The 25,950-nt window shown below is 39.0% G+C and overlaps 1 protein-coding gene across 14 annotated transcripts in view; it reads right to left on the reverse strand.

Moving 5' to 3' along the window:
* Positions 1–315: 315 nt before the first annotated feature.
* The window catches only part of ADD1 (adducin 1), a 63,119-nt gene continuing 37,484 nt past the window's right edge, over positions 316–25,950 (reverse strand). For 2 of the 14 annotated variants that reach the window (XM_071556911.1, XM_071556912.1), the window contains exons 5-17: positions 25,636–25,716; positions 25,020–25,169; positions 23,901–24,044; positions 23,657–23,755; positions 23,096–23,272; positions 20,870–21,214; positions 17,590–17,691; positions 16,094–16,183; positions 15,165–15,257; positions 9,224–9,380; positions 7,997–8,371; positions 6,925–7,020; positions 316–2,784 (exon numbers count right to left, since the gene is read on the reverse strand). In XM_071556911.1, coding sequence (XP_071413012.1) covers positions 2,432–2,784; positions 6,925–7,020; positions 7,997–8,371; positions 9,224–9,380; positions 15,165–15,257; positions 16,094–16,183; positions 17,590–17,691; positions 20,870–21,214; positions 23,096–23,272; positions 23,657–23,755; positions 23,901–24,044; positions 25,020–25,169; positions 25,636–25,716 — 2,262 coding nt within the window. In that variant the 3' untranslated portion in view covers positions 316–2,431. Of the gene's footprint in view, positions 2,785–6,140; positions 6,176–6,924; positions 7,021–7,996; positions 8,372–9,223; positions 9,381–15,164; positions 15,258–15,980; positions 15,999–16,093; positions 16,184–17,589; positions 17,692–20,869; positions 21,215–23,095; positions 23,273–23,656; positions 23,756–23,900; positions 24,045–25,019; positions 25,170–25,635; positions 25,717–25,950 lie in introns of those variants that run through there. The other 12 variants (XM_071556913.1, XM_071556915.1, XM_071556916.1 and 9 more) reach the window with 12 other exon arrangements.

Genomic DNA, 25,950 nt, shown 5'->3' on the forward strand with positions numbered 1-25,950 from the left:
TGTTCACACCCATCTAAACTGAACATCCCTTTTAGGCTGAGCCAAAGTGGGTCCAGAACTTCAGCCAAGGTGCCAAAGGCCGCCTTGAGGGAGCCAACCACAGATGACACCACAGTGCTGACCCCACAATGGGTGCAGGGAGGAGCCCTGCTCAGCTGGGACACCAGGGAAGGAGACCTGCAGTAGCCAATTTGAGTATTTTCTGAGAATACATTAAAGCAATCATTAATCTATACATTAATCACTAAAAGAAAAAGTGAATTAAACAGGCTACAGCTGTAGAATAAAACTACAAGTTTTGAAAGCAGAGCAGGATGGTTTTTTTCAAGAGTTTTATTTGTGAGTAGAACTTAATGATACAAGAAAGAAAAATACAGGACTTTATTCTGCCCCAAAGTGTGTAACCATACCATACATGACTACATTTCATATTGTAAATACAAAGAACTAAAAGAACAAACTACAAAATTAGAAATTAAGAGTCATTGCATATGTGGTCAAGATAAACGGAGGGACTCCAGTAAAGAACTGAAACATACAGCAATTAGTCATTTAGTTACGACCCTGCAATAAAACACAGTTTAGCAAAATAAGTGTTGTTGCTTCCTAGTGTACAAGGACATACAAGGTTAGAGTAGAAGCTGAAAGCCATTTGTGCCATGCAGTCCTGCCTGAACGCTGCTTTTCCGGGGCTCCTGCCCAGTGCCCGACTGCTCCATCCCACCCGCCCTGCGCCCGCCACAACAGGCCACGTCACATTCCTCACGGTACCAAGGACCACCTCAAAACCTCTTTCCTCACCTGAAGCCTGACAGCTCTAATTCCACCTCTGGCTGTTGCCCTTCACTGCCCGAGCCCAGCCCGAGGCATCGGCACCTCCCATCCCGACACAGGCCGAAGCTGCCTCCGGCCTTCTGCGCTTTCTGCTGCATGAATGTAAGGCATTAGTTCTCTGCTATTTTACCAACTGCGACATTGAATATTGTCCTAAAAGGTTACATCCATGTTCTGGTGTGTTACAGACACTTACTGTGAGTCAGTATGTTGCCCTCACCCCACGGGGTGCTGGGCTCTGCTGCTGTTAACCCAAAATGCAAATTCTAGACACCAGGAATGGTCACTGACACCCGGCCTTTGGCCAAGGAAACGGCACGCGCTTTCCGGAGAATTCCGCAAGCTCGACCTACCTGATCTTAAACTACTTTTACAATTAGTGATAGACAGAAGCATGGCAATAACTGGGAAACAGTGAACTCAGTGGCGAGAGTGATTTGCCATGCTACACGTTAAACAAACATTTATAGTGAACGGTGAAAATACACCTTTAAGGTTACTTGGGATTTCTGTACTTTACCGCTGGCAACAACAACAAAAAATTAAAGAAATGCCAGCTTTTGTAAGTGAAAATAATTACTATAAAACAAGGTGAAATACTCAGTGTAATGCATTTACATTTTTATAAGTGGGAAGGAACAAACACAAAAGGCTGCACATGGGGCTCATGCACAGCAGGGTTGCCTGTGCACCAAAGGGATTTGTTAAAGGGGAAAAAAAACCTGTGCAAAGGTCCAAAATACACCTCCCCATGCTCCACACCACCGGCTGAAAAACTTCCAAAACACTTTCACTTCAGTTACTTTTTAACCTTTTTTAACAGCCAAATCACCACATGACTCAGGGAGGCAAGAGCAAAAGACAGATTTCCCTTAAACTATAATTCACTAGAAAGAAAAAAACCAAGACTGGCTCTTGAACGCAGAACACAACGTGAGCAGAACACACCATGGTCATTTCAGTCCTAGACAAAGATGATTTCACCAACCAGTTACAAAATAAAACAAAGTGAAAAACACCTTCATTTTGTTACAACAGTCAAAAGGGAGAGAGAGGAAGCAATTGAGAGCCTCAAAGCTTGGCCAAAACATGACCAGTACTCACAAGTTTGCAGAAGTTTACATGTCAGTTTAAGAATACACCCCCCTTGAGAACACCACTGCAAAAGCATCCTCTCTGAAAGTCAAAATTTAAGAAGAAATTTGCTTGTGAGAGAATATTGGAAAAGAACACTTCTTGTGGTAAGCATCAGGTGTTTTATTTTTAATTGTGATTTTTTCTTAATATCCTTTTGCAAAGCAGTGCAGACTTTAAATTAAAGATAGTGAACCAATGTCTTCCACATGGAAGTCATTTACATTTGATTACAAATTTAGGATCAGATCTGTGGCAGCTGCTGAACACACAGGATTTAGCACCTTTTTGGACATTAGTTTCTGGTTATAACCTTAAACAATCAAGCCATGACTTGAGGGGCTGGTTGGATTATTTGTGGCATTCATTTACATAGTAAGACAAAACACTCAAGTACGATCTGGTACATTCTAGTGGTTAATGGATTTTAAAATATGACAGTGTTTCTGCAGTGGGTTGGCCTTTAGGAGTCACTCTTCTTTTTGCTCTTCTTCAGGAAGGAAGGAGTACGAAACTTCTTTTTCTTTTTTGATGGGGATTTCCCTGGAGATTCATCACTACCTGCATCGGCTGCTGTCCCCTCCTCAGCTGTTGGTGTCGCTGGCTCTTCAGCGGGTTGGGACTGGGGTTCCTTATTTTCCACTGCAGGTGATTCTGTTTGGCTTTTGGGCACATCTTGGTCACATCTCCCTTCCTCCTTTCCTAAGGGAGGGAAGCTGAGTGCTTCCGAAGGCTCATCAGGGGTGAGATCTGGGAGGGTTTGCTTGAAAGTTGCAGCATCACTGTCATCTCTGTAGGTCTGGTCCTGCCGTGTCTCTGGTGGACGGACAGACAGTGACACAGTCAGTTTAGTAAGTGCCCCTGGAACGGGGAAAGCGAAGCGAGTGGTGGTGAGTGCGCTCTATAAAAACTAATGTATTTAATTTGCATAAAAGCCTTTGTAATAGGGCCGTTCTCCTCCAGCTCTGAGCACAGAAGAAGTAAGATATTCCAAAGTTCTGTGTGTTTTTAAGCTTCCAGCACAAACAGATACAGCTGAATTCCATCAGCAAGAAAGTAACTGTTCAGATCTCTCTCCTATTTCACTCGTGACATTTGCAAGCAACACGAGATTTCGGTGCAGCAAAGCAGGAATGAAACCTATGGTTTTTGTTGGCATTGAATAGAGACTTACGCAATTCCACACTTTCATCCCACCAAAAGAAAAAAGAATCAAAGTCATTGCTGGTTTGCAGTGACCTGGTACACGCAAATCCATTAATTTACAAATTCTTGGATTGCCAATGAGATCTAATTGATATTGCTTCAAAATGTGATTTCCTATCACAAAGGCTTCACTTTTTGTTGCAAGATATGAGTAACATATTATGGATTCCTATAAGTACAATCTGTGTCATTTATCAAACTAAATGAGTTCAGCAGGTTATGGGATACAGCTTGGTTTTTTTTAATGTATGTGATGTCTAAGAGCAAAACTCACCCTGTAGAAAGGAACATCAAAAGTCCAGTGATAACTGCAGGTCCAAAGGGGAACTTACCCACTCTCCCCTCAACTGTAACACTTTCCTCATCCTCCGTGGTGCTTTAGGGATGTTCTGTGTAAAGCTGCTCCCAGTGCATTTGTTCAACAGGGAGCACTGTGTGGAGTGCCCTGTAAAGCTGTCAGATCCATCCCCACTGATGTTACGTAAGGAGGAATTTAGAACAAAATCCAGGCCATGCTCATTGTCAGGCACAAATGAAAGGCAACTATTTTTGCCCCCCTTTCAAAGTCTTGTTTGTTTTAATTTGAAAAGACTGAGGGCTTTCACGAGAATTTACAGAAGATGCTCGATACTTTCCCATTTTTCCCATGAAAACAACAGTGTTCTTTTTGATTCTGCCAGAGGGGATTAATAATTCTGTGCTATATTTTAGAGGGCTCTGTTCTGTGAATACATTCTAGCAAACAAACACGTTTTGCCTAGAGCACCATGAGCTTCTAATAGGTTAAATAAACACCACACACTAGTATCCAGTGGCAAACACTCGGAATGCACAAGTTAGCAGTTTAAAAGTTATAATGCAGGCAGGATTTAAATCAGAGCGAAAAGGAGAAAGCAGTTATGAACAGTACAAGCTGCCTCCTGAAGCTCTAGTTTAGCCTGTGTAGGTATGGGAGATAATTTTATGAGAAACACCAGCTACAATTTTTCACTACCACTACACTGCTTTTGGATTTCATTTAACTTTTCAGGATTTAACTGAAAGCACTGCTGAGCCATTCTCCCTGGGATTCAGGGACAGGATGTGTGGTAATGGTTCAAAGCTGCACCAGGGGAGGTTCAGACTGAACTTCAGGAAGCATTTCTTTACTGACAGGGTGTTCAGACACTGGAACAGACTTCCCACACAGGTGGTCGATGCCCCAAGCCTGTCAGTGTTCAAGAGGCACCTGGACAATGCCATCCAATAACATGCTTTAACTTTTGGTCAGCCCTGAACTGGGTCAGGCAGTTGGACTAGATGGTCACTGTATGTCCCTTCCAAGGAAAAATACTATATTCTATGCATTAGTTGGTCCAGTTTTCAGAACAGGCACCACAGTGGACTGTCACTCAGGTTTATTTTTTTAAAAAAGAAAGTTTTGAAGTTTTAGAAAAGGTATTAGAAATTCCTTCAAATTAAAGAATAGGACGCTACAGGCATTCAAACAGCATTTGCCAGCTGGCCTGAGCATTGAATAAATACAAATGGGTTTATAACTCATTAATACAGGACTACAATCCTTCCCAGTTTGTCAAGTTACCATCATCCTTATTAAATGGATTAACATGATGCTGGAATCAAGCAAACATCTGTTTATCTAGTTTGCTACAGGCAGTATTTTACTGGAATTAGGGAGATTTACAAATTCCACATTCAATAAAGCTGGCATACAATATGTAAACACTTTGCTACTCTATTGGATGGATTTCAGTAATGTAACTAGGAAGGTTTAAAAATACATCTTGCTGCAAAACCTATTTACAGCTTCAGAACTCAGCAGCACTTCAACATTTTAAAAGTTTTTTTAGAATAATTATCTCTATGTCCATATTCTCACTTTATATACATTTACTGTGGCTTAGATATTTGAAGCATAATGTCAATACTGGTGTGTGTTTACAGTTCACATTGTTTATGAAAATAAAGGTTTATGGGGTTGGTTTTTTCTCAACACAAAGATGTGGACAAACATACAAACTAGGCTATAACTGAGTTAACACAAAACACTCGACTGACTTCAACTACACTTAAATAGAAAGAATATGATGAATCAAAGTTGAGAAGAGGCCGTAGACAGAGAACACGGTCATTCAACAGAACCTCCCCCAGCCAAAGTTGTCATGGTGTGAACTTTCAATTACTCTCTAAAATAAGCTTTGTATGTTTGTCCTGGAAAAATTACACTTTGTGTAACACAATTCTCTGTTTGAAAGAACTTTCAGATTTTAGAACTTTATCAGTAACATCACAGGTATCTAAGATGTACTTTGACTTTCATACCTATGACAAACACACTGACTTTCGGATATAACAGGACATAAAAACATCTTTATTTCTCCAAAGCATAATCCGAAGGAGCCTGCAGAGATAGCTGAAACAGCTGTAGAAGTTGCTGCCACCAAGGAGTTGCTGTTATTCCTTGGCTGGAATTTGAATTCCCCTACAGCTGACAGAAAACAGAAATAGTTCCATATCCACTTCCGTGCAGAAGTCTGCTGGGTAAGTTCAAATCCATGTCAGTGGTAGCACTTTTGCACTGGAATGGATTAGGAACTCTTCCATTTCATTGCCAGGCCCAAACTGTGTGGGCAGCAGTGAACTGTTGGGGCAGAAACTCCCATGGCCATTTCAGCTATATCTCACAGACAGCTTCAGACTATTCCTTTTCAAACTGAGGAACTGGACACACAGATATGGAAACACGTAAGGTGACTTTCACAGTCTCTCAAAGGGGAAGTGCAGTTTAACACGACATCTGCAACTATCTGGAATTTCATGAAATTGAGAACTAAAGAAACCAACACCTCAACTGAAGAAGCCTGCTTTTTTTAAAAAAAAAAGCAAAACCAACAAAAGCCTTAGTAAACAAAGATGCAAGAGTGAAGCAAAGCACAAAAGCAGGTCAGAGTATGGAATGATACTTACTATGGTAACAGGTACTCTTTAGCATATCCATCTCCTGTTTGTAACGCAGCCACAAGAAGAAAAAAGCACAAGTAGAGAATCTATGCATTCATCACAGCCATTGTGTTGTGTTAGAAGAATGGTTGCAACCATTCTTGTAGAAAACAGAATGAGATGAAGTAGTGAATGGCAGACTAACAGACAGGTGATATATACGATGTACAAGGTAAAGGAAACAAGACAATAATTGGATTACACCTGTTCAAGATTGTCATTTTGTCCTTTTTTGAGGAAATTGTTGTCTTTGGCAGCCCTGCTCTCATTTCAGTTAAAACTACTGCATAAGGTGAGCAAATAATCAAATTTAGATTCAAATTGAGTCAGAAAAAATACTTACTGAGGTGTAATCCAAGTACAATAATGTTTAAGAAATGTGCAACCAGTGAAGATTTACCAAAGTATCTAGATATGTGTCTGGTTCACCATCAGACACTGTTTCATTTCGTAAGAGCAATTCTCTCTTACAGAAAATGTACAAAAAGGTAAATCAGTTGAGAAACACCAAGAGATGACAAGGCAATTCTGAAGAAATGAAAATTTGTCTTAATATTAATGCACACTTCTTTATTATTGTAAACATAACTCCTGTTATACTCACAGTTCAGTGGAGTATATTTTAGGTAGTATAACAATGAAATAGAAGAAATAATTTACTGTTATTAGAGGCTAGTTCATGTACTGTCATGCGTCAGTCACTAGGGATGCAGTTACTGGTTTCCCCAGCCCCAAAGCAGGAGAACGTACCTTCCTCTATTTTAATGGGCGTGCTGGGAGGAGTGCGAGCTGAGGGGTGCTCAGGGGGGCTTCTCTCCTTCTGTGGCCTGCCATCTTCTGAGGGCTCTGCAGGTGTAGGCAAAGAGACATCACTAGGGCAGACTAAACCTCTCAGCATGTGAGAAAACAAGTGTCCTTTTGCTCCATGCACTCAAGACACCAATACATTTTTCTGAATCAAAATTCAGCCAGGATATTAAATAATACCAAAACAAGCAAAAGAATATTAAACGATAGACCCTGAGATCAGCTCAGCTGGTTAAAACTTGGTTGTAATAATGCCAAGGTCATGGGTTCAATCCCCTATGTGGGCCACTGACTTAAGAGTTGGACTTGATGATCCTTGTGGGTCCCTTCCAACTCAGAATAGTCTGTGATTCTGTGATAATCTGATACTAACACTCACAGTTGTGCTCTGTAGCTTTTTCTGTTTTGTGGTTTTGGTTTTTTGTTTGTTTGAGGGGGTTTTTGTGTGGGTTTTTGTGTTTTGTTTTGGTGTTGGTTTTGGTTTTTTTCTTTTTTTTATTAAGAGGGCATGAATAGAGTAATTGTTTATGAATTATCGCACTGTTCTAAAGAAAACTTGTGAGGAAAACCCACAAGGAAAATATAAATAAATATGGAGGAGGGGATATGCTATCAGGCCTACACCAGATAATGCTCTTTTGCTTGCTTTGTATTGCTGAAACTCTGAGTAAACAAAATTGCATCCCGAAAGAAAAGAAGACTGCACAGATAATCAGAAAAACATGCAGTAATTATATGATTCCAAACAGATTTCACATTGGTTTGAGTATTTGTTATTAGTAAGGAGGGTCCCCCTTGCTTCCACCTTTAAACAGGCCTAGATCCAAAGGAAAACATTAACGGAGTACACCATGTATCAGGAACAACATTAAAACATTGTTCCATCCAGTTCACCTACACAATTAAAAGTGAAATCAGTCCCACAGATGAGAGTCAACTGACAGAATCTCCAAATGGTGTAGGTAAAGAGGTTGTTCCTTGGATTGCAAGCGCAGCTGAACCATGTTAGTAATACCTGAGGCCTCAGCCAAAAGGTCAGGATCGGACCTTAGTGCTTTGATCACTGCAGTATGAAATTCCTTATGGGATGCCTTCTGCCCATCTGGCTCTTCTCCATTTAGATGTGTGACGACTTGCTGCGTGGTCTGACAAGAAACCCATGCAGCAGCAAACTGAGTGTTATCTAAAGACTTAGACAGTGATGATACGTCACGATCCTGTAAAGTCTTCGTATCTGTTCCTTGAAAGGTGTTTGATCTGCCTTTCAAATCTTGAGATTTTTTATCTGACGTGTTTTGCTCACTGATGGTCTGATTTCTAAGCACTGTACTCTGTTCCCCAGCTGGTGTCTGTCTCAGTAACACAGTCTCTCCATATTTTGACACCTTATCTAAGAAGGATGTGGCATTGTTACTGAGAGAATAAAGGTATGCAGTTAAACAGTCATGACAGGAGAGCATCCCACCCCATCCCACCCAGGGCTTCATTAACCCAACCTATACAATGGCTCCTACATTGTTGTCCCACAAAGCAGGTGCAAGAGAAACAGCACTTCTGGTTCCTGCATCACTCAAATTCAAAACCTCACAACAGATGAGCATTGTATCATTCCTTAAAATCATACAGAAGTAAAGCCGGAGAGCCACCTCAGATGCAGCAACAGCCTCTTCTTACAGCACAAATCTGTCCTAATTCTATGATGATTTAGAAAGTCCATTTTGGGGAAAGTGCCCAAGATGTGCCATTTCCAAGCAGCAATCAAATGTCATTCTGTACCTTCCTCGTGTGATTTCTCAAATCCACAAACTTCAGTGAGTTAGAAACCTGCAGTGTTGCTGCCATAAAGCACCACCACTGCCTGTCCCCAGCCCAGCTCTAGGGCCAAGGGAAACAAAAGCAGAACAATCTGCAACTCTATGGAGAAAAAACCCGTGGGTTTTTTTACTTAAGTTTCAAGTTTTCAACTTCCTAATAGCAGCAGGAACTGGCCCTACTGCCTCGTTGGTCTACTAAGGTAATTTTAGAATGTGATCTACATGTTTTACAGAATATTCCACTAACACTTAGATGGCACATTCTATCCCCAATATGCTTTTCAAATTTCTAATTCACACTGGAAAAACTGAAACATGAAACCTGGGTAATTTAACCATGGCCTTTGCAGGTAACCCACCTTCAAACTGGTAATAAACTTGCTGTTATTATAGTCTATTGCAGAACAAATACACACAGAGAAACCAACCTTCTGGTCCCTTCTGCTTCCTCTCTACTTCTTTGCGATATTCTTCCAGTTCTCGGTCAGTGAGTTTATTGAAGGGATTTGGTCCTGTTGTGCTCACTATGACTTTTGGTTGATATTCTTTCTCAATTATTGCCTTTGATGCAGTCACCAATTCTCCCTGTCAAAAGAAAATCAAGACACATCTGCAATCAAGCAGTAGCTTGCAGAACCCTGAGAAGTACAGAGGCTACAAAGCAAACAAAAACAAAACAAAAAGATAATCTGAAAAATGCTACTTTTTTCTCTACTAGATTAAAAAAAAATCTATTGCAGATTTTTTTTTTATTTAATTCACAGCAGGTTAATACAAAGGAGGAGACAGGTCTCCACCATTAGCAACCATTAAGCAGGAAATCAAACAGAAGCCAAACAGTCCAGCTGAATTGTACATGAAGTCACAACAGTATATCAAGTTTCTTTTTCTCCCCACAAAAGAAACATGATACCAGGCCCACCTGCATGGCAGTCTGGGCACAGAATACTACAGGACTCAGCTTATAGATATTTCTGTTTGTGGTTTGTTTTGTTGTTTTGGCTTTTAAAATTATTATTATTATTATTTTTGCTTTGGGTTTTTGTTTTGCTTTGTATTTTTTTTAATAATGGAGAAGCCATTTCTTGCAGCTACTACGTAACACCTAACAGATGTTATAGTAAAAAGCCATCTTGTATGTGTTCTGTATATGCCAGATTAACAGTTTATTGCGAGGCATTTTAAAGCAATTAAGGTTAACTGTAATCTTATACAAGTTAGCATATTTACATTATAACATTGGTCATATAAGCCAGATAAAAAGTTATACAAATAAAAATATAACATTAGCAATTCTAAGTACAGTAAGTTCCAGTGGACAAAAGCAGCTGCATCAGACTCTCTAACATTAAAGTTTTTTATTTTTCTTCTCTAATCACAGCGTAAAGACTAAAGGCACTGGTTCTTCATTGTATGGAAGATGCTTGCCTGGAGATAGCTGCTCTATCTCTCAAGTGACTTATTTAAGCATTTAGGTTTTTTCCACTGCATACACAGAATTCTACTGACACCAGCCTGAAAATGTACCTCGTGATTTCCAAACTATCTTGATGATTGAAAAGAGGTATTTGAATTCTGTTACCAAACAGGTATGGGGTTCCTGATTGGCCCAGGTCATCTCCATAGTCAAATGTTATTTGTACCAATATTTAAAGAAAGCATTAAAAAGCGCAGTTCACAAATACCCAGTGCCTGAACCAAGAGACAAATGTTCCATTTTGTGTCCATACTCCATGGACAAGCTCAGGATCCTCACTATAAAACTGATGAAGAAATCAGGCAGAGCTGTATTGGATGCCGAAAGCTGCTCTGGGCTTGTTGTCAGCACCAAAGAGGTGACAGACAAGAATGACCAGATGCCATGAGGACACGATCAGTTGGATACTTTGAAAGACTCGGGAGAGATCTCCGGAGTCTGGTCCAGAGCAATCCAGGGAGGTAAGAACAGCTGGTTGTCAGAATCTATGCTACTCTTCAGGAAGCAAACACCAGCCAGAAGCAGCAAAAAAGGAACAGCATAACAAGTCTCCAGTGCAAAACCCTGAAAGGAACTGCAAGAGAGAAACAGGTGGTTTCCCTTTCTCCACAAAAGAGGAGAAAACTTCATCTTCAAAGCAGAACATCAGTAGAATGTCAAAAGCCTTTCCTCAACTCTTTCCATGAAACACCAATTTGATAGTCACAGCTTTTCTTAGAGGGTAATGCTTAAAAAGGTCACAGAAACATCAATCTTTGTACAAATACTAATTGTTTCGTAGAAAATTTAGAACACCCCTAAAACTACAGCTTTTAACGATGGGAGAAAACTGGTGCCCATGGCAAGTTTGTATTTCCCTCTCTATCTCATGCACACAGTTTTAAACTGAAACCCAGCAGTAAGTGGCAGGGGTTTGTAAAGCCCTATCTCAGGGAGTTTCCAGGGTTTGCTGGGATTACAAAAGGCAGCAGAGGAACAAGACACACAGTAGCCATTGGTATCCCTGGAATGTTTAGACTCTTTGAATGTTGCAAGTTAAATCCAGAATGCCTGGGTAGAAGAACTAATGAAAGAGAATGTTACTGAATGTCTGCTGATTTAACAATGAGGAACAGCGAGACAGGCAGTTTGCAGCAAGATGTCTCATGCACTGGCACGGTGTGTTCTCCTCCTCAGGAGAGTATCTTTGTTAACTATTGAGAATAAAAGGCGCAAATCAAGCTGATCACAATTACTAGATAAAAGAAGAAACAAAAACCAAATCCACACAAAATCCACCCACAATCAAAGTGAGCAGTATTTGTACTTGCTGATAGCTTTGACCCAAGAGAACAAATACTGAGGAGATCAGAGGCAACAACAGTAAGTGAATTACATATTATAAAGAAAAAGCACTTGTGATTTTTGGACCATAAAAGCAGGAAAGTTACACAAGAGACTAGAAAGGCAAACTTTTGATCTGCTAAAAGCTGATCCAGACTAACACATCCAGTTTCACTCAGTATCAAGAAGAAGCAGTTCAAAGGTCACTAATGAAAATTATACTGGCAGAGGCACGGGGTCAATGTGGGAAATAAATTATAGTGATATGTTAGTAAGTTCTGTAATATGATCACTCTAAACTATGTACAAATTAAGATGCAGAGATATTTTACCTCACAGAATAGGCCATAAAGCAGCTTTCCAAGAATTCAAATAAAGATACACTACACAAAGTGAAACATGGAGCAGAAAGAAAACAAGCACAAAGGACTAAAAATACAGTGCAGGACATATTTTAAATTGTCAAATGTGACACTAAAATAAGCGAGATTTTGCAGAGCTATCAACCTGTCTGTGCCATTTGTAGATTTCCATGAACGTTCAGAAAAGCTGAACAAGAAAACTAGTCTGGAGTTGGTCCAGTATTAAAGAGCCTGCAGAGAGGGAATAAACTCCCATAAAAAGACTCCCATTCTGTTTCAACACAAGATAACATGAAAAAACTAATGTTACAGTGATTTCATCTTGATTATGCTGATACCAGTATTATTTTGATGATGATTCTAATAGTATTTTGATTCTAATAGTATTTGAAGTGTGACTGCATACATAAGCCCGTAAATATCTACAGCATTTTCTCCACTGTAAAAAACACTGCATAGATTACATTCATGAACTCCATGTACTCTCACTCAGACATGTTTTGCAGGGGCATACACTCCCACAAAGATCCAAAGAGAAAGTAATTTATAGCTAATGATGCATAATATACCTTCATATTAAGCGTGGAGCTCATGCTTTCATTTCCTACAAGAAAATTTTAGATAATCATGTAATTTTGCAACTTCTACACCAAATCTTGTTTTTGGAGAAAAATTCAAAACTAAGCATGATTTAACAGGCAAGCACCTCACCTTGTTCTCAGGGATAAATATGACCAAAACTGGCACCTTATAGATGCCAATTCTTCTCTCAATCAGACAGCAGGTTTGTAATAATTGCCTAAGTTAATGATCACTCCTAACGTAATCTGACATTAATGCAGTGCCTTTATCCAAAACACCAAGATTCCTGAACTACTGTTCATGTAGGAGTTGCCACTCAAACCCAGTGCCACCTCTGGGGCAGAACTGAGAGGCTCTTCATGACGAACAAAGCCACAGAATTTCTATTATAAAGGAAGAGACACGAAACGGGTGAATCCCTTTTGCTTAAAATTCTTGACAATTCATGTGCATTTATTTTATTTTAGATCAAACTACAGGATGGCCATCAGTAAGAAAAACCAACATTCTCTCTTATTCAGCCAGGACTGCAGCAGAAGTTTGGCTAAGAAAGTCTAAACAAGAATAAAATTACATGATGCACAAGGAGGTTGTGTTGCAACATGGCCAGGACTTCTCAGGACATGGACAAAGCAAGTGACAGGCACAATGGAATATTCACTGCTGCAGCCACAGGCACGGGAGACTCAAAGCAGTACATGCATACTGTACACAAACAGGGATCTTTTCACCCAAAACAGTGTGCATTGGTATTGGATATAAATCTCAATGTTAAATGAAAACAACACATTTTAAGTGTTACTGCAATTCGATGAAACTTTTTATTTGAAACATAATTGAGTGCCAGAGAATTTGTCAACTGAGAATTTGTAATTATCTGGTACCTAAAAGTCCGTAAGGCTTTTGATGTACAGGACTCTGCTCAAAGTGGCACTGAAATTTTCAGGTGCAGTTTATGTGGGCATGAGATCACTTACACTTCCTTTGTTCCACAACACGACTTTCCAGGAAATTTCTCTGGTGGTTTGTTTTTAGTTTGGTTGTTGGGGTTTTTTGTTTGGTTGGGGTTTTTTTTGTTGCTGCTGTTGTTTGGTTCATTGGGTTTTCTGGTTTGGGCTGGGTTTCTTTGTTTTTGGAGGGGATTATTTGTTTGGTTTTAGAGTTTTGGTTTTCCCCCTGAACAGGAAACTATTAAGCATTCAGATCACAATCCATATTAAAATAAAGTCTATGAAGTAGGCCACTTCTGTAATTTACATTGTGCTCTGATTTTACACAGTATTTCAGGCAGAAAGCACTTTCATGACACCACAAAAAAGGAAACAAATAATTTGAACATCTAAACTCTAACATGATATCACTAGGAAAAATCAGATAACAAACAGATCATTTGGTGGTTCTTTGCCCTTTATAAAAAGGCACATAAATTATCTGATTAGTTTTATAGAAAAGGGATGCCATTGTTCAAAAATAATACTTGAAATATATCACTGATGAAAGAAATTGCCTGTGTTGTGATAACCAATGGGTGACTACCAAAAATAATACCTTCAAAGTGAAAAATTACTCAGCAGAGAATAAAAGGCATGAACTTCCTGTAAGAATTTGGCTTTTTTTTTCCATCTTAATCCGGAAATGGTGTTTGAGTATTTTTCCTTTTGGAATATGGACAAAACAAACTGCAGTCTAAAAACCATCATTATCCAGTTCTCGGTATGATCCAAGTATCTGTAACACAAACTGGCTCATTACACTAGAAAGTATTACAAAACCATGAGATCTCCAACAATGGTGTAATTCAAAGTATTCTGGTATTTTTAATGGGAAAGCTGCTCTGATGAGGTGTTAGGCACCACCTAAAACCAAGATTTAAGAGTCTTCTAGATAAAATACTGGAGCAGAGGAGGCACTGGTGCTTATTTACACACCCTGCTTCCATGTCAGGCCATACCTGTGACACAGCTTTGAAACTGGGGAAAGAAACACAGTGTGGGCCATGCTGCCTGCAGCTGAGCTGCTCCTGTTCAGTCACCCCCAAGGACTGATCCCATCGTCCCACATCTCTGGAATTTAGTCTGTATTTAACATATATTGTGTAAGCATAAGCACGATTACAATCAAAACCAATTGATTTTGGAAGTGTGGGGCATTACTTAGCAATTCTTGCAGGTAAGTGGAGGAAGTTTCAAGGGAGCCAAATGTCTGGCAATGTGGCATCAAGAGCTGATGTGCTTGTCAGCAGAACACACACTGATGATGTGGCATCCTTGGAATTACACTACTGTACTCAGGCTGAGATTAAGCTAACTCTAAATTGATCTCAAATTAGAGTAATTCAACACTAACAGCATGCACAAAGAAACCCACTATATGCAGCAGCACCTGAACATCAAAAGTGTTTCCTCACCAGCTCCTACAGACAAATAAAAAGATCAAAATCCTTAAAAGACACTTTAACAGGGTAAAGTAACCGTTTGTATCATTGCATATACACATTTTTGAGATCAATCTACTTTCATCTTTTTTCTACCCAAGTCGTTGGCTAACAGAGGGAAAAGGTCAGGGTAAGGAGAGGTCAAATGAAGGGTGAACAACAGTATTTAGAGCAGTATGACAGGGCAGTACCTTTCTAACAGACAGAGATTTAGCGGGACTAAAGGCCTGCTCTGTGAGATCGAGCCCTTCAATAGATTCCGTACAGTCTGAGAGGGGAGCATCCTGCAACAGTAAATTGAGTAAACAGAGCAAACCGAGCCCGGGCTCGAAAACATCAACCAAAAGCATTGTGATGCTTGCTAAAAACATGCAAAGAAACAGTAACTGGTAGATGAAATCGCAAATGACAATGAAGTGATGAAGTGACATGCACACGATATGACACCCAGCATGAGTAATGTTATGGTCATGGTAAGACTTGTCAAACTTTAAAAAGTATATCAGAAAATACTTATCTGGGGCAGTTGAAGCACTCACATATATAAAGCTTTAAAGTTATTCAGCTATACAGTATAACTGTACAGGTCTAATTCTTACTTTAGTTTGAGCTATGATTTATAGTCTTTTGTACATCCAGATATACTGCTTTTAAGTTTTATTGATGTGATATAGCTTTTTTCCCAAACTGCTCTTCAAATAAAATATTATGAAGCATGAAAAAAACCATATTTAACACAAAACACTACTGCCCCACAGTGAGCCTGCTGTGCCCAGTGTTAATACTTCAAGATACATCAACTCAGAAAACAAAGTTGTCACAAAGCCCAACTATTTTGAACAAGAATCTAACCCATATAAATAAGCCTTCTGAATTTCATGCATTACATTCAGCAAAAAAACCAAAAAGCATCCTCCACAGGCATGCTTGGGCTACATGGCTGAAGCCTCTACATTTCTGACCCTGAGCACTCTTGCAAAGACAACAGTGTTACCTCTAAGACTTACCTTATAAACAGTTACTCTCTGCCAATTAAAGAATAATTTCATAGTGATATATTAGGTGAAAGCAGAGGATATCGTAGATAAAGCTAAAAGTTTCAGGAATTTTACACTCTCACCTGTACAAGACTCCTGTCCACAACTACCCCAGCAAGAACCTGTGACTGAGGGCCTGCGGTTTTAATATCTTGTAAATTTTGCTCTCGGATCTGTAAAGGAAAGCAGCAGAACACAATCATATGAGCAACAGAGAAAAGCTGACCACATTTCTGTATTTGAAAAAGGGGTGAGTGAACCTGCCAACAGGCTGCAACCAGCATTGATTGCTATGGCCCTACACATCAAATGCAGCTGAGCTCACAAACAGCACTCCAAGGTAAGTGTTCAGGTTCCTGGCTGTTTCATCACATTTCTCAGAATTTAGTCTTCAAGTACCACAGCAGGTGCTGCCCTTTGCTTTTTAGTACTAGATCATGGTAAAACTCTAGAGAGCATGTAACAGACAACTCCAGTTTGTGTAAAGTGAGCAGAGAAGACAAGCACAGAGGTCACACTTGTGTAAGTCTACAGTTACAGGTTTCTGCCATCACCCACCGGTCACTGATATTACACCACAACATCATCTTCCTGCAGAACTTACAGTAAAACACTGCACAATATCCCAGTTTTGCATCTGGTCAGGACCATATTCTCAAAAGGCCATGTAAGTGGGAACTCCAGAGTGTCAGTTTATGCAAAAACACTCCTTTTATTGCATCCTAAATACTTCCCAGTTCTTTCCATACAGAAGATGGGAACAGAAAGGGGATTTTTAAACCTAAGCATTATCTATTTACATTAAAAATCCTACAGCGGCAAAGACTTCGTAACAACTGACTTGAAATCTATTTCTAAAATATTGTTCTTGTTCCAGTAAATAAAGAAAAGCATGCAGCCAAAAGACCTTTACTTTACAACCAAGGACACTCAATTTATAAAAAAACCCTCCATGCACACAAATACACCAACAAGACATAGTATTAAAACTTTGCATTTCAGAAAGCATGAAGCTCCTGCACCATTTGTATTTGTTTCTAATTTACCACCCTTTTCATGACAGTCAAAGCATAAAATTTGAAGTCTTGCTTCTCTTGGTCACTTTGCTGAAGTTTTGACTAAAATAACATTTGTGTTTCAAACACCAAGAAACTACTTGGAAATTTCACTGTAATTCTCATTTCAAGTGATTCTGACGTTACATATGGAGAGAGATCCATAGACTACTTTGTCTAGGCCACAGTTTCAACTGGTGAAACCAAAAGAGGTCATTAATGTAAAGCTGTGATATCAAACAGAATTACTACCATAATTTTAGGGCTGGCTGTTTCAGAGGAACTCAGCAACTGGTCTAAGAAAAAACGAAAGTCTTCATGTTGTGGGTAGAAATAATCACTTTTGCTAAGGTAAGTTCAGAACACTTAGGGATTGTTTCAGTGTTAATTTTAAAGGACAGGACAATACCAGAACTGTGTTACTGAAGCCTCAAAATTTCACTATTGCCAAGTTAGTTCATTACAAGTACACAACTTAAATGTAGCGATGACCAAAAAAAAGTTATTTTACTTTTATTACAAACCTTGTTCCTCATTTCTTGGACCTCCTTTGGATTGGTGTTCAATGGAACAAACAGGTTAGGGACAGTAGAGGGGGCAGTTCTATGTCCATCCTCTTTAGTCCACTGTAACATCAAGCACAGTTGCAGAGTCAGAAGTGCTGTAATGGCTATGGACACTCAGAGGAGCAAATTCACATCACAGTTGATCATGCATTATACAGAGCAGAGAACTGAACCAATGATTGCATCCTTCTAGTTGTTTCTAATAAAGTAATTTTCTTCATCAGTAATAAACTGTACCTTTAAATACACTTCCAGAGATCAGAATCATAAGTCAAGGTAGTAACAACAACAACCAGAGAGTCAGTGAACTTGCAAATAACTTCCACCCAGAACTGTGTTATTACTACAGCTACGTGCAATTCAGAGGACAAAGGGTTTTCAGCTGGTTTTCTGTGCACTTGACCACACTGACAGCTGCAGTGTTTCGTGTTTCTAAAAACCATCTATTTCTCACTTTATGAATTGACATATTAATACAGGAGCAGGAAAATGCCAATATAATTACGCATTTTTAAGGACATTTTTATCAGAAATTCCACAATGAGTTCATATTTTTTTATAAAGGACACTATTCCTTACCCAAACAGAAGCACAGCAAGATCTAAGACACGAGCTCTAAAACCCTGCCACTGCTGTTCTCATTTTGTGCACTGGGGACTTTTTACAAAATAACATGAGAGAGACATAGAGATCATTGATTCAATCCTCTGGTACCCAACAAACACCAAAGCAAACTTAAAGCATAAGATGACAGAAGTATGAAAAGCAATGTGATGTCACTAACCAGGTTTAGTGAATGATTCTGTACTGTGAAGCAAGAGTGGGCATCACCAAAGTTTTGCATTAAAACAAGCTACTCCAGCAAAATGTTCTGTTACCAGAATTAGTTTCTGCACAAACAAAGAGCTGTACCAGCACAGCAACCTAGAGGAACAGTTTGGTGATGTCGAATATTTTATAACTCATAGCTCAGAAGGTTACAAAAATATCCCAAACACAAGCTTTAAGCGCTTCATGGGCTCTTCATAGAAGGTTGCTTTATTTGATCCGTGCATTTAGTATGGGGCTCTGTTTGATGCACAGTTAACTCTTTATCTTGGTATATTCACTTTACTTTTAGTGCCCTAATTTCCAATCACTATTGCATAGAAAATGCACTGAACAGTAAAGCAAACCTGTTTATAGAGCAAATGCTATGCGTTTTTCCTGAGTAACTTCAAGAAATAATAAGGTAGCCAGAAACTGTCAGACTTCAAAAAGCAACAGAATTTTAAAATGTTTTGCAACTGTAAAGTAAAAAATGGAATGAACATGGAGCTGTGAAATACTCACTGATGATTATCTTCTCAGATAAAAACTACTCCAGCTTTTTATTAAAGATAGGTTTTTAGTCAAAACATATATAAAAACAACCTCAATATAACAAGCTACTTTTTCTTTAGGTTAATAACAAGCATTAAAAAATTTAAATACACAAACCTGTTGTACTCTATGAAATTTTCTACTGTTTCAGTATATCACTAAACAAGGTTAGTTTCTGAGAAAGAAATTTTGCTTCTATTTTTCACTGGTAATTTCAAATATGACATACTACCTACTTTGTGAGCTGAAACTGAAAGGCACAAACTGCTCCAAACATTTTGCTGTGAAACGAGTGTTTTAAGGTCACTCAAAAAATCACCACCATTTCTCAGATCAGTGTGGCCTGAGGGTGGGGGAGGATGGAGCACCACACATGCCCAGCTTTAAGCTATGGTAAAACTGTATTTGATCAAGGTAAATCTATACCATAATAGATCAGTATAATAAAACTATGTTTCATCAAGGTAAATCTGTAACCAAGGTAAAACGATAATTTAGTTTAGTGCCATGTTGATAGTACAAACAACATATGTGTTTATTAATTTCTTAAACCAAAAGGAACACCACAAAAATACCAGAGAGTATTTAACTGCTGTTTTTTCAGGACTTTCTGTATGTTAACACTATGTATTTTAACACACACATTGCCTGAGGAATTGTTCCATAAAAATATTCAAAATATAGAGAACTCTGAGTGTATTCAGAGGTGTGGCCAAGTTTTGTATGGATAAGTAAGAATTAAGGGGCGTTCTGGAAAAAAGTAACATGATGGTTTTTCTTTTTCTAGAGTACTATCTTTATATTGTAAGACTCACCTGTAACCACAGGACTATTATAGTACAACTCCCAAAGTACTGCTGAACCCTACAGTTCAGCTCGAGGCCAACCATTACAAAAGGTTGGACGCGTGCAAGGCCCTGCCTTCAGTTTAGTCGCTCTGTCTGTGCCCAAGAAAACACCAAACCCACAGTTACACACCAACAGCTAACGATGTCCATCTGAAAGCATTTGATACTTTTGCTTTTCAATTCACATACCCTTCAGTGCAAAATTTAACTGTAAGCAGCATTGATAAACAAAAGAAAAGCATCGGTTGCAGAATCTATCGAGTAGTGCCTGCTGATGGCCTGAGCTGCACTTTAGTCATGCCGCACCCAGCTGTACTTCAGGAAACATTTTCCAGTTATGGCCATCTACTTACATGCAACACTACATGCAGAAGGCAGCTGGTTGTGAACACTCAGAGGCTTTGGGGTAGACAGAAGTGTAGTAAACAGGACAGGAAAAGGAGCCGAGAAACTAGGCAAGAAAAACTGCTTAAGGTGTGTGTGGGGGGAAATTAAATACTTTGAACAATTCTACCCTCTCATACACAGAGAGGGTTGAAAACAGCTTGCAAATTTAGTTGATATATGTAACAGAGGGTAGAATGTGATTTTTTTTTTAATATACTTGTACAAAAGTACATTGAACTGTTAGTTTAATTTTTGTTTTAACTGAAAAGCTTTCATGCAGACAGAATTAGTAGCTCCCTAACACAGTTACCCTTAATTAAACCATTTAAATGCAGAATCCATTCAGTCAAAACTATGATTCAATCTGTTTGGTCATTAGCTTGAAAAGACAGGAGAAAACTAGAAGACTAAAAGCTTCGAAGTCTTAAGCAGTTTTAAGCATTAATAAGCAAAATGATTTTTACAGCTTACATCTAATCAAAGACAAATTAAATGGTTAGTAAAACACATTTAATTTTTTTATATATAAGAAAGAAGAGAAGAATCAGGAGAGTTATCATTTCCTTCCCAAAGCCTCTGAGTGCCAGCCACCCCAAGTTGCTCTACATCATCTAACTATGAACAGTAAGGTAGGCACAGACCAAGCAGTTGGTAATACAGCTTGGCACGCAGACACCGGACGAGAGAGACTGCAGCAAGGGTTTCACGTGATCGTGTGTAATGTTCGTCCACACCTTAGTCTTCGACTTGGGACTGCTGCCATTCTGCCCTTCTTCAGAAGCATCATCCCCTCGGCCAGAGTTCAGCCACCTTGTCTTCTCTCGCTGCTGTTTCTGAAAACTGTGTCTGAGGGGGGAGGAAATGCCTGATTCGCCATCACTAGTAAAGGAGTAACCTGTGACACTAGCGGGGATCTCAACATCGCTGTACTTTTTAGATTTCTCTCTCAGAGCAGGGCACCGATAGGGATAGCCAGTTCTGTAACCCTGGAGAAGGAGAGCAGCACAATTAGGATTCTACACCTTCAAGTCTTTCAACAGACAACTAAGTTTTGCATGATTGCAAAAACCATTCTACAACACAGCCCTTTCTCTACCTGCTGCTCACCAGTTATGGTGGGCAAAGTCACGCCAAAGGGGATGACACACAGTAATGAAGGCTACATTATCATCCTTCCTGATTTAATGAACTTCTGAACCACTATCCATAATGAGTCAGCATTTTTGGTAGATTGAACTTCAAAAACATCATATGAAGCTTTTATGAAGAATTTACAGTAGTCCCTGCAAAAAGTCCTTGAGGTTATTGAGAAGTTCACAAAGAGCAGTGCTATGGGTCTGCCTCTTCTCATAGTCAAGCAAAAAATTACCACCTGTGTAATTATGTTAAGCAGATTAAAAATAATTCCTTTTGACTAGACCGGTCTTTTTTAGGGAAAAAAAATATATTGGTGCTTCCAGGTATTTTTCATTGAATCCTCAAGTAATTGTTCAAGTCTCTGGAGCTGGATTTACGTCCAAATGCAGAATCATAACTTTTCTACTATATTGCAACTACTCATTTACACCTTTTTTTTTAAACTGCAACGAAATGTATTGACTGTTTCTCACAAGTCTAAATCAAGGACCTAAACAAGCACCTACAAGATACAAAATGTAGGGCAGATAAAAAGGTCTCTTCTGCATTTCAACATCTGGAAATCAAAATATTGTGTACCAGGGAAGACTCTGAGAATGCCGCCTTTAAAGCCATATTCACTCCTCTCCCTTATCTTCTCTGTGTCATTTTTTCCTCCCACTTCCTCTGAATTATATTTTGATCCAACTTTAGCTTTTCCTATTCACACTAGTCATGTCCCCTCCTGCTTTTTTTCATATTCTGCTCAGCATTTAACATACAAAAAGGACATTTAATAATTTCTCTAAGAAATTTCCACTCATAAAAGATTTTCAAACTGGCTCAAAGAAATAGTGTGAACGAATAGTGTACCTCCTAAAGCACCCAAATTCTTTAACCAATAAAGCTATTTGTAATGAAACTTTAGTCCCAGCTATGCAGCTTTTTTTAATCTTCATGCACTAAGCACTGCTGAAGCATTACCTGGGCTGCTGCTCCATCCATGACCAAAATGCATCTTAAGTAACTATAATCAACTAATATAATTAACTACCTAATATACTTAACTACCCAATATGTGGCTACTTGTAAAAGTAAAGGCATGTACTGGATGACTGAAAACTCCTTTCTATTCCTACGTTCTTTCTGTTTGCAGTAAGAAACATAAAACTAGTATTTCCCAGAGAAAGTGAAATCCAACTGTATCTACTGAAGATACCAGTCAGTGACAGAGGGAGTCTGCCATGCACAGACACATCTTTCTCATTAAAGCTGGACAGAAAATGTTGGTATCTGGTCATTCATTACAGATGGGATTTTACTGCAGCCATACTATCTGAAGGCATTTATTTATTTACTTGAAGTCTGTCTTTTGAGCTCTTCTATGTTCTACTGGAGTCTTACAAAGTCAAATCATGCTGGACTCTGCACCTGATAAAACATTAACACAGTTTTACCCATTCTGGGGGGACATGGACTAAGGAGCAGCAAGCACTCCAATACTCTGATTTAGAAGTGCCAAATCCCACAAGACCCCCTCTGATCTCACCAATTACAGCCAGATTATGAGTAAAAAGCAAATCTGCTATCTGCACAAAGAACATCTGAAGCATTCTGTGATGCTGTTCATGTTGTCTCCTCCCCTGAGGGCTCTTATCTTTGGGAAAGAACAAACTGCAGGCTGCATAAACTATCCCAAATAGATTTATACATTATAACATGAAACAATCAGACAAAAACTCCTGCCTTACCAGATTATCGAGCATTCGCATAAGAGCTTCAAACTCCTGCTCTCCAATCTGCCATTTTGGGTGGGACACAGTACCCTCACCTGCTGGAGACTCAGGGGAACGAGACTTGGCTTTATACTTCCCAGGATCTAAAAGCACTAAGTTGTCAGGTCCACCTGCACTGGCCAGGGTACGTACCTTAAAAACAAGAAAGTCATCTTTAGGTTTCTTGAGAGAGATGTTGTGAAAACAACCAAACCCCCCCTAAAAACGTGTCATAAATCCAGAAGAAATCTACTTCATTTTAAAGTTCAATAAATTACTATGCTGGCATAAAAGTTGTCTTCAGTCTTTCAAAATACCTGTTCCAATCAGAGCATTTATCAAATTGATGGTTCCAATACTGTATTTCAATAGTGCTGATGAAGCCAATGTTTTGGATGTCCTCACACAATGCAATGATTTCACACATCACTGTGTCAGTTTCGATCAAGATCTTAACCAGTGAAGTGCACATTTTTTAATCTGTTTGAAGGTTACTATAGTAGGCTCTATTATTGCACAACATATTAAAGTTCTTACTTGGATCTCACAGGCAAGCACTAGGTTATGAATATAGTAGAAGGCCTCCTCAACAGTCTCTCCAACTGATACTAAGCCATGGTTTCTGAGAATAAGGACCTAGAGAGACATTCAAAGTAAGTAAACAGCAGTAAGGAAAGTATTTTCTTGGTTAAAGAACATCTGCTCTTGAATAAACAATGTACCTCTCACACACACACTGTCACCCCCATCTTTTTCTTTAATTCCATATGTAAATACTGACCTTGCTTTTAGGCCCCAAATTTTTCTGAATAACCACCTTTTCTTCATCATCCACTAGAATACCATGGTAGTCATGATAAGCTACTTCCCCCAGAGAAAGTGCTTCAGGAGAAATTGGCAAAAGACCACATTTCATTGCAGAAACCTGAGACATATTAAAACAACCGACTTAAATTCTTGCAACAGAAAAATGGAAAAAGATACTAATATAAGAATTCTAATAAAAATACATATTTTTATATATTATATGAATCTATCCGTACAGGTAGATATCTAGTGGTCTTAGAATCCATCCCTAAAACCTCTATTTTTTTTATAACTTTTGGATTGGATACAAAAGCCACATTGATCTGGGTCTGACTCAATGTGGCTGTTTTTACGTGACAGCAACACCAATACAAAAAGACTCAGGGAAAACAAAAAAAACAACAAACCAAACCCCAAAATCAAGTGCACTCTTCATTCCTTTCACTTCACTCAGTTATTTCCCCTTCCTGCCTCCCTGCCTAAAGAACTTCATTGATGAACTATGACACAGGTAATTCTGCAGCACTGCAGGAAAAGTTAAAGCATATTCTTTAAAAGGCTACTCTATAGTTCGTAATTTTAGGAATTTGATCATTTATCCTTAAAATGGTTGCACTAATGTGATTAATCAATTAATTATAAAAAAATAATCCAAATGTGGATTCAAAGCCATTCTCTCAAAACATTCCAAAGAAGAGAACTGACTTGTACCCAGTTGCTCCAATGAGAAACATTGGAAAAGTTTCACATATTTTAGAAAACCTTGATAAACTGTGCTTTACAAAACCAACAAAATATGCTAAAGCTTTTGTAAGTCGCTGTCAAAAGATCCGGTCTTTTATGGTAAAGGACACATAAATGAAATCTGTATTTTCCAATCACAGAGCTCAATTTACTGTCTAAGCACTCAGGTTAGACAACACGCACATAAGGAGGATCTGATTGATTCAACAGAACCACATATTTGAAGACAGACTTAAAGGCTTCCTGCCCTTCACAAAGGAAGTACAGCTATGATTAAGGGGAGCCAGCCATTTTCCAGCTGGGAGGGGTGGGGGGAACAGGGCTGATGACAAACCAGCACTGTGCTTACCGCTGCTCCTGCCGGCGTGTGGATGTGCACGATGCACTTGACATCAGGCCGAGCTGCATAAATTGCAGAGTGCAAGGTAAAACCAGCTTGGTTTACTCCCAGGTTAGTGCTTCCACGATCAACTACATCTCCCTGAATATTGATTTTAACCTGGGAACGAAAAGAAATACTTTCACACATGAATCAATACTCACAAAAATCTGATTTAATTCAGCAGCTACTGCTGAGGCTCTAAAACCATGTCATCATTTATGTCTGAAATGCCTAATTTCAGACAAGCCTGACTCAACAGCCAGCAGCTTTCAAGGGCATGAGATGACTCACTGTCCAAATGACCTGGCTTTTTACAGGTAGATCAATGGGAGGACACCTGGTGGTGAACATGGGCAAAGAAATCTCTCTGAGATACCTCAGCTGTACCAAAACCAGCCATGTTCAATAAAAACTATTCTAAACATGTTACACAAGAGTAAAATATGTTCTAGGAGAGAATTTAAACAGTGAGATATATATATACAGACATATATAATCATAGATAGATAGATAGATAGATAGATAGATAGATAGATAGATAGATATAGATATTTTATGACTATGAGAATCAGTAATTGCTTACCAGACTAGATGCAGTGACTTCACTGTAGAGGAGTCCAAAAGGTACAATGAGGAAGTGCTCTTGCTCAGAATTTACTCTGGCCTAAGGATAAAACCAGAGAAAGAGTTACTAAGAATATTTTAGCAAAGCATATGAGAAGGCCCCAAACCACTGAAGTTACTTTCACTCACTTCCTGAGTATGGAATGGGCAAGTATGCCTGTAACACACACATATCATGTATGCTACTACAGATAATGAACACACAGCACAGCACAGTTAATTAACTCATGCTGAACAAAACCAGATGGCAGGTACGTGCCAGAGTCCTTCATAG

The sequence above is a fragment of the Pithys albifrons genome, chromosome 5, assembly GCF_047495875.1.
Source record: "Pithys albifrons albifrons isolate INPA30051 chromosome 5, PitAlb_v1, whole genome shotgun sequence".
Classification (NCBI taxonomy): Eukaryota; Metazoa; Chordata; class Aves; order Passeriformes; family Thamnophilidae; genus Pithys; species Pithys albifrons.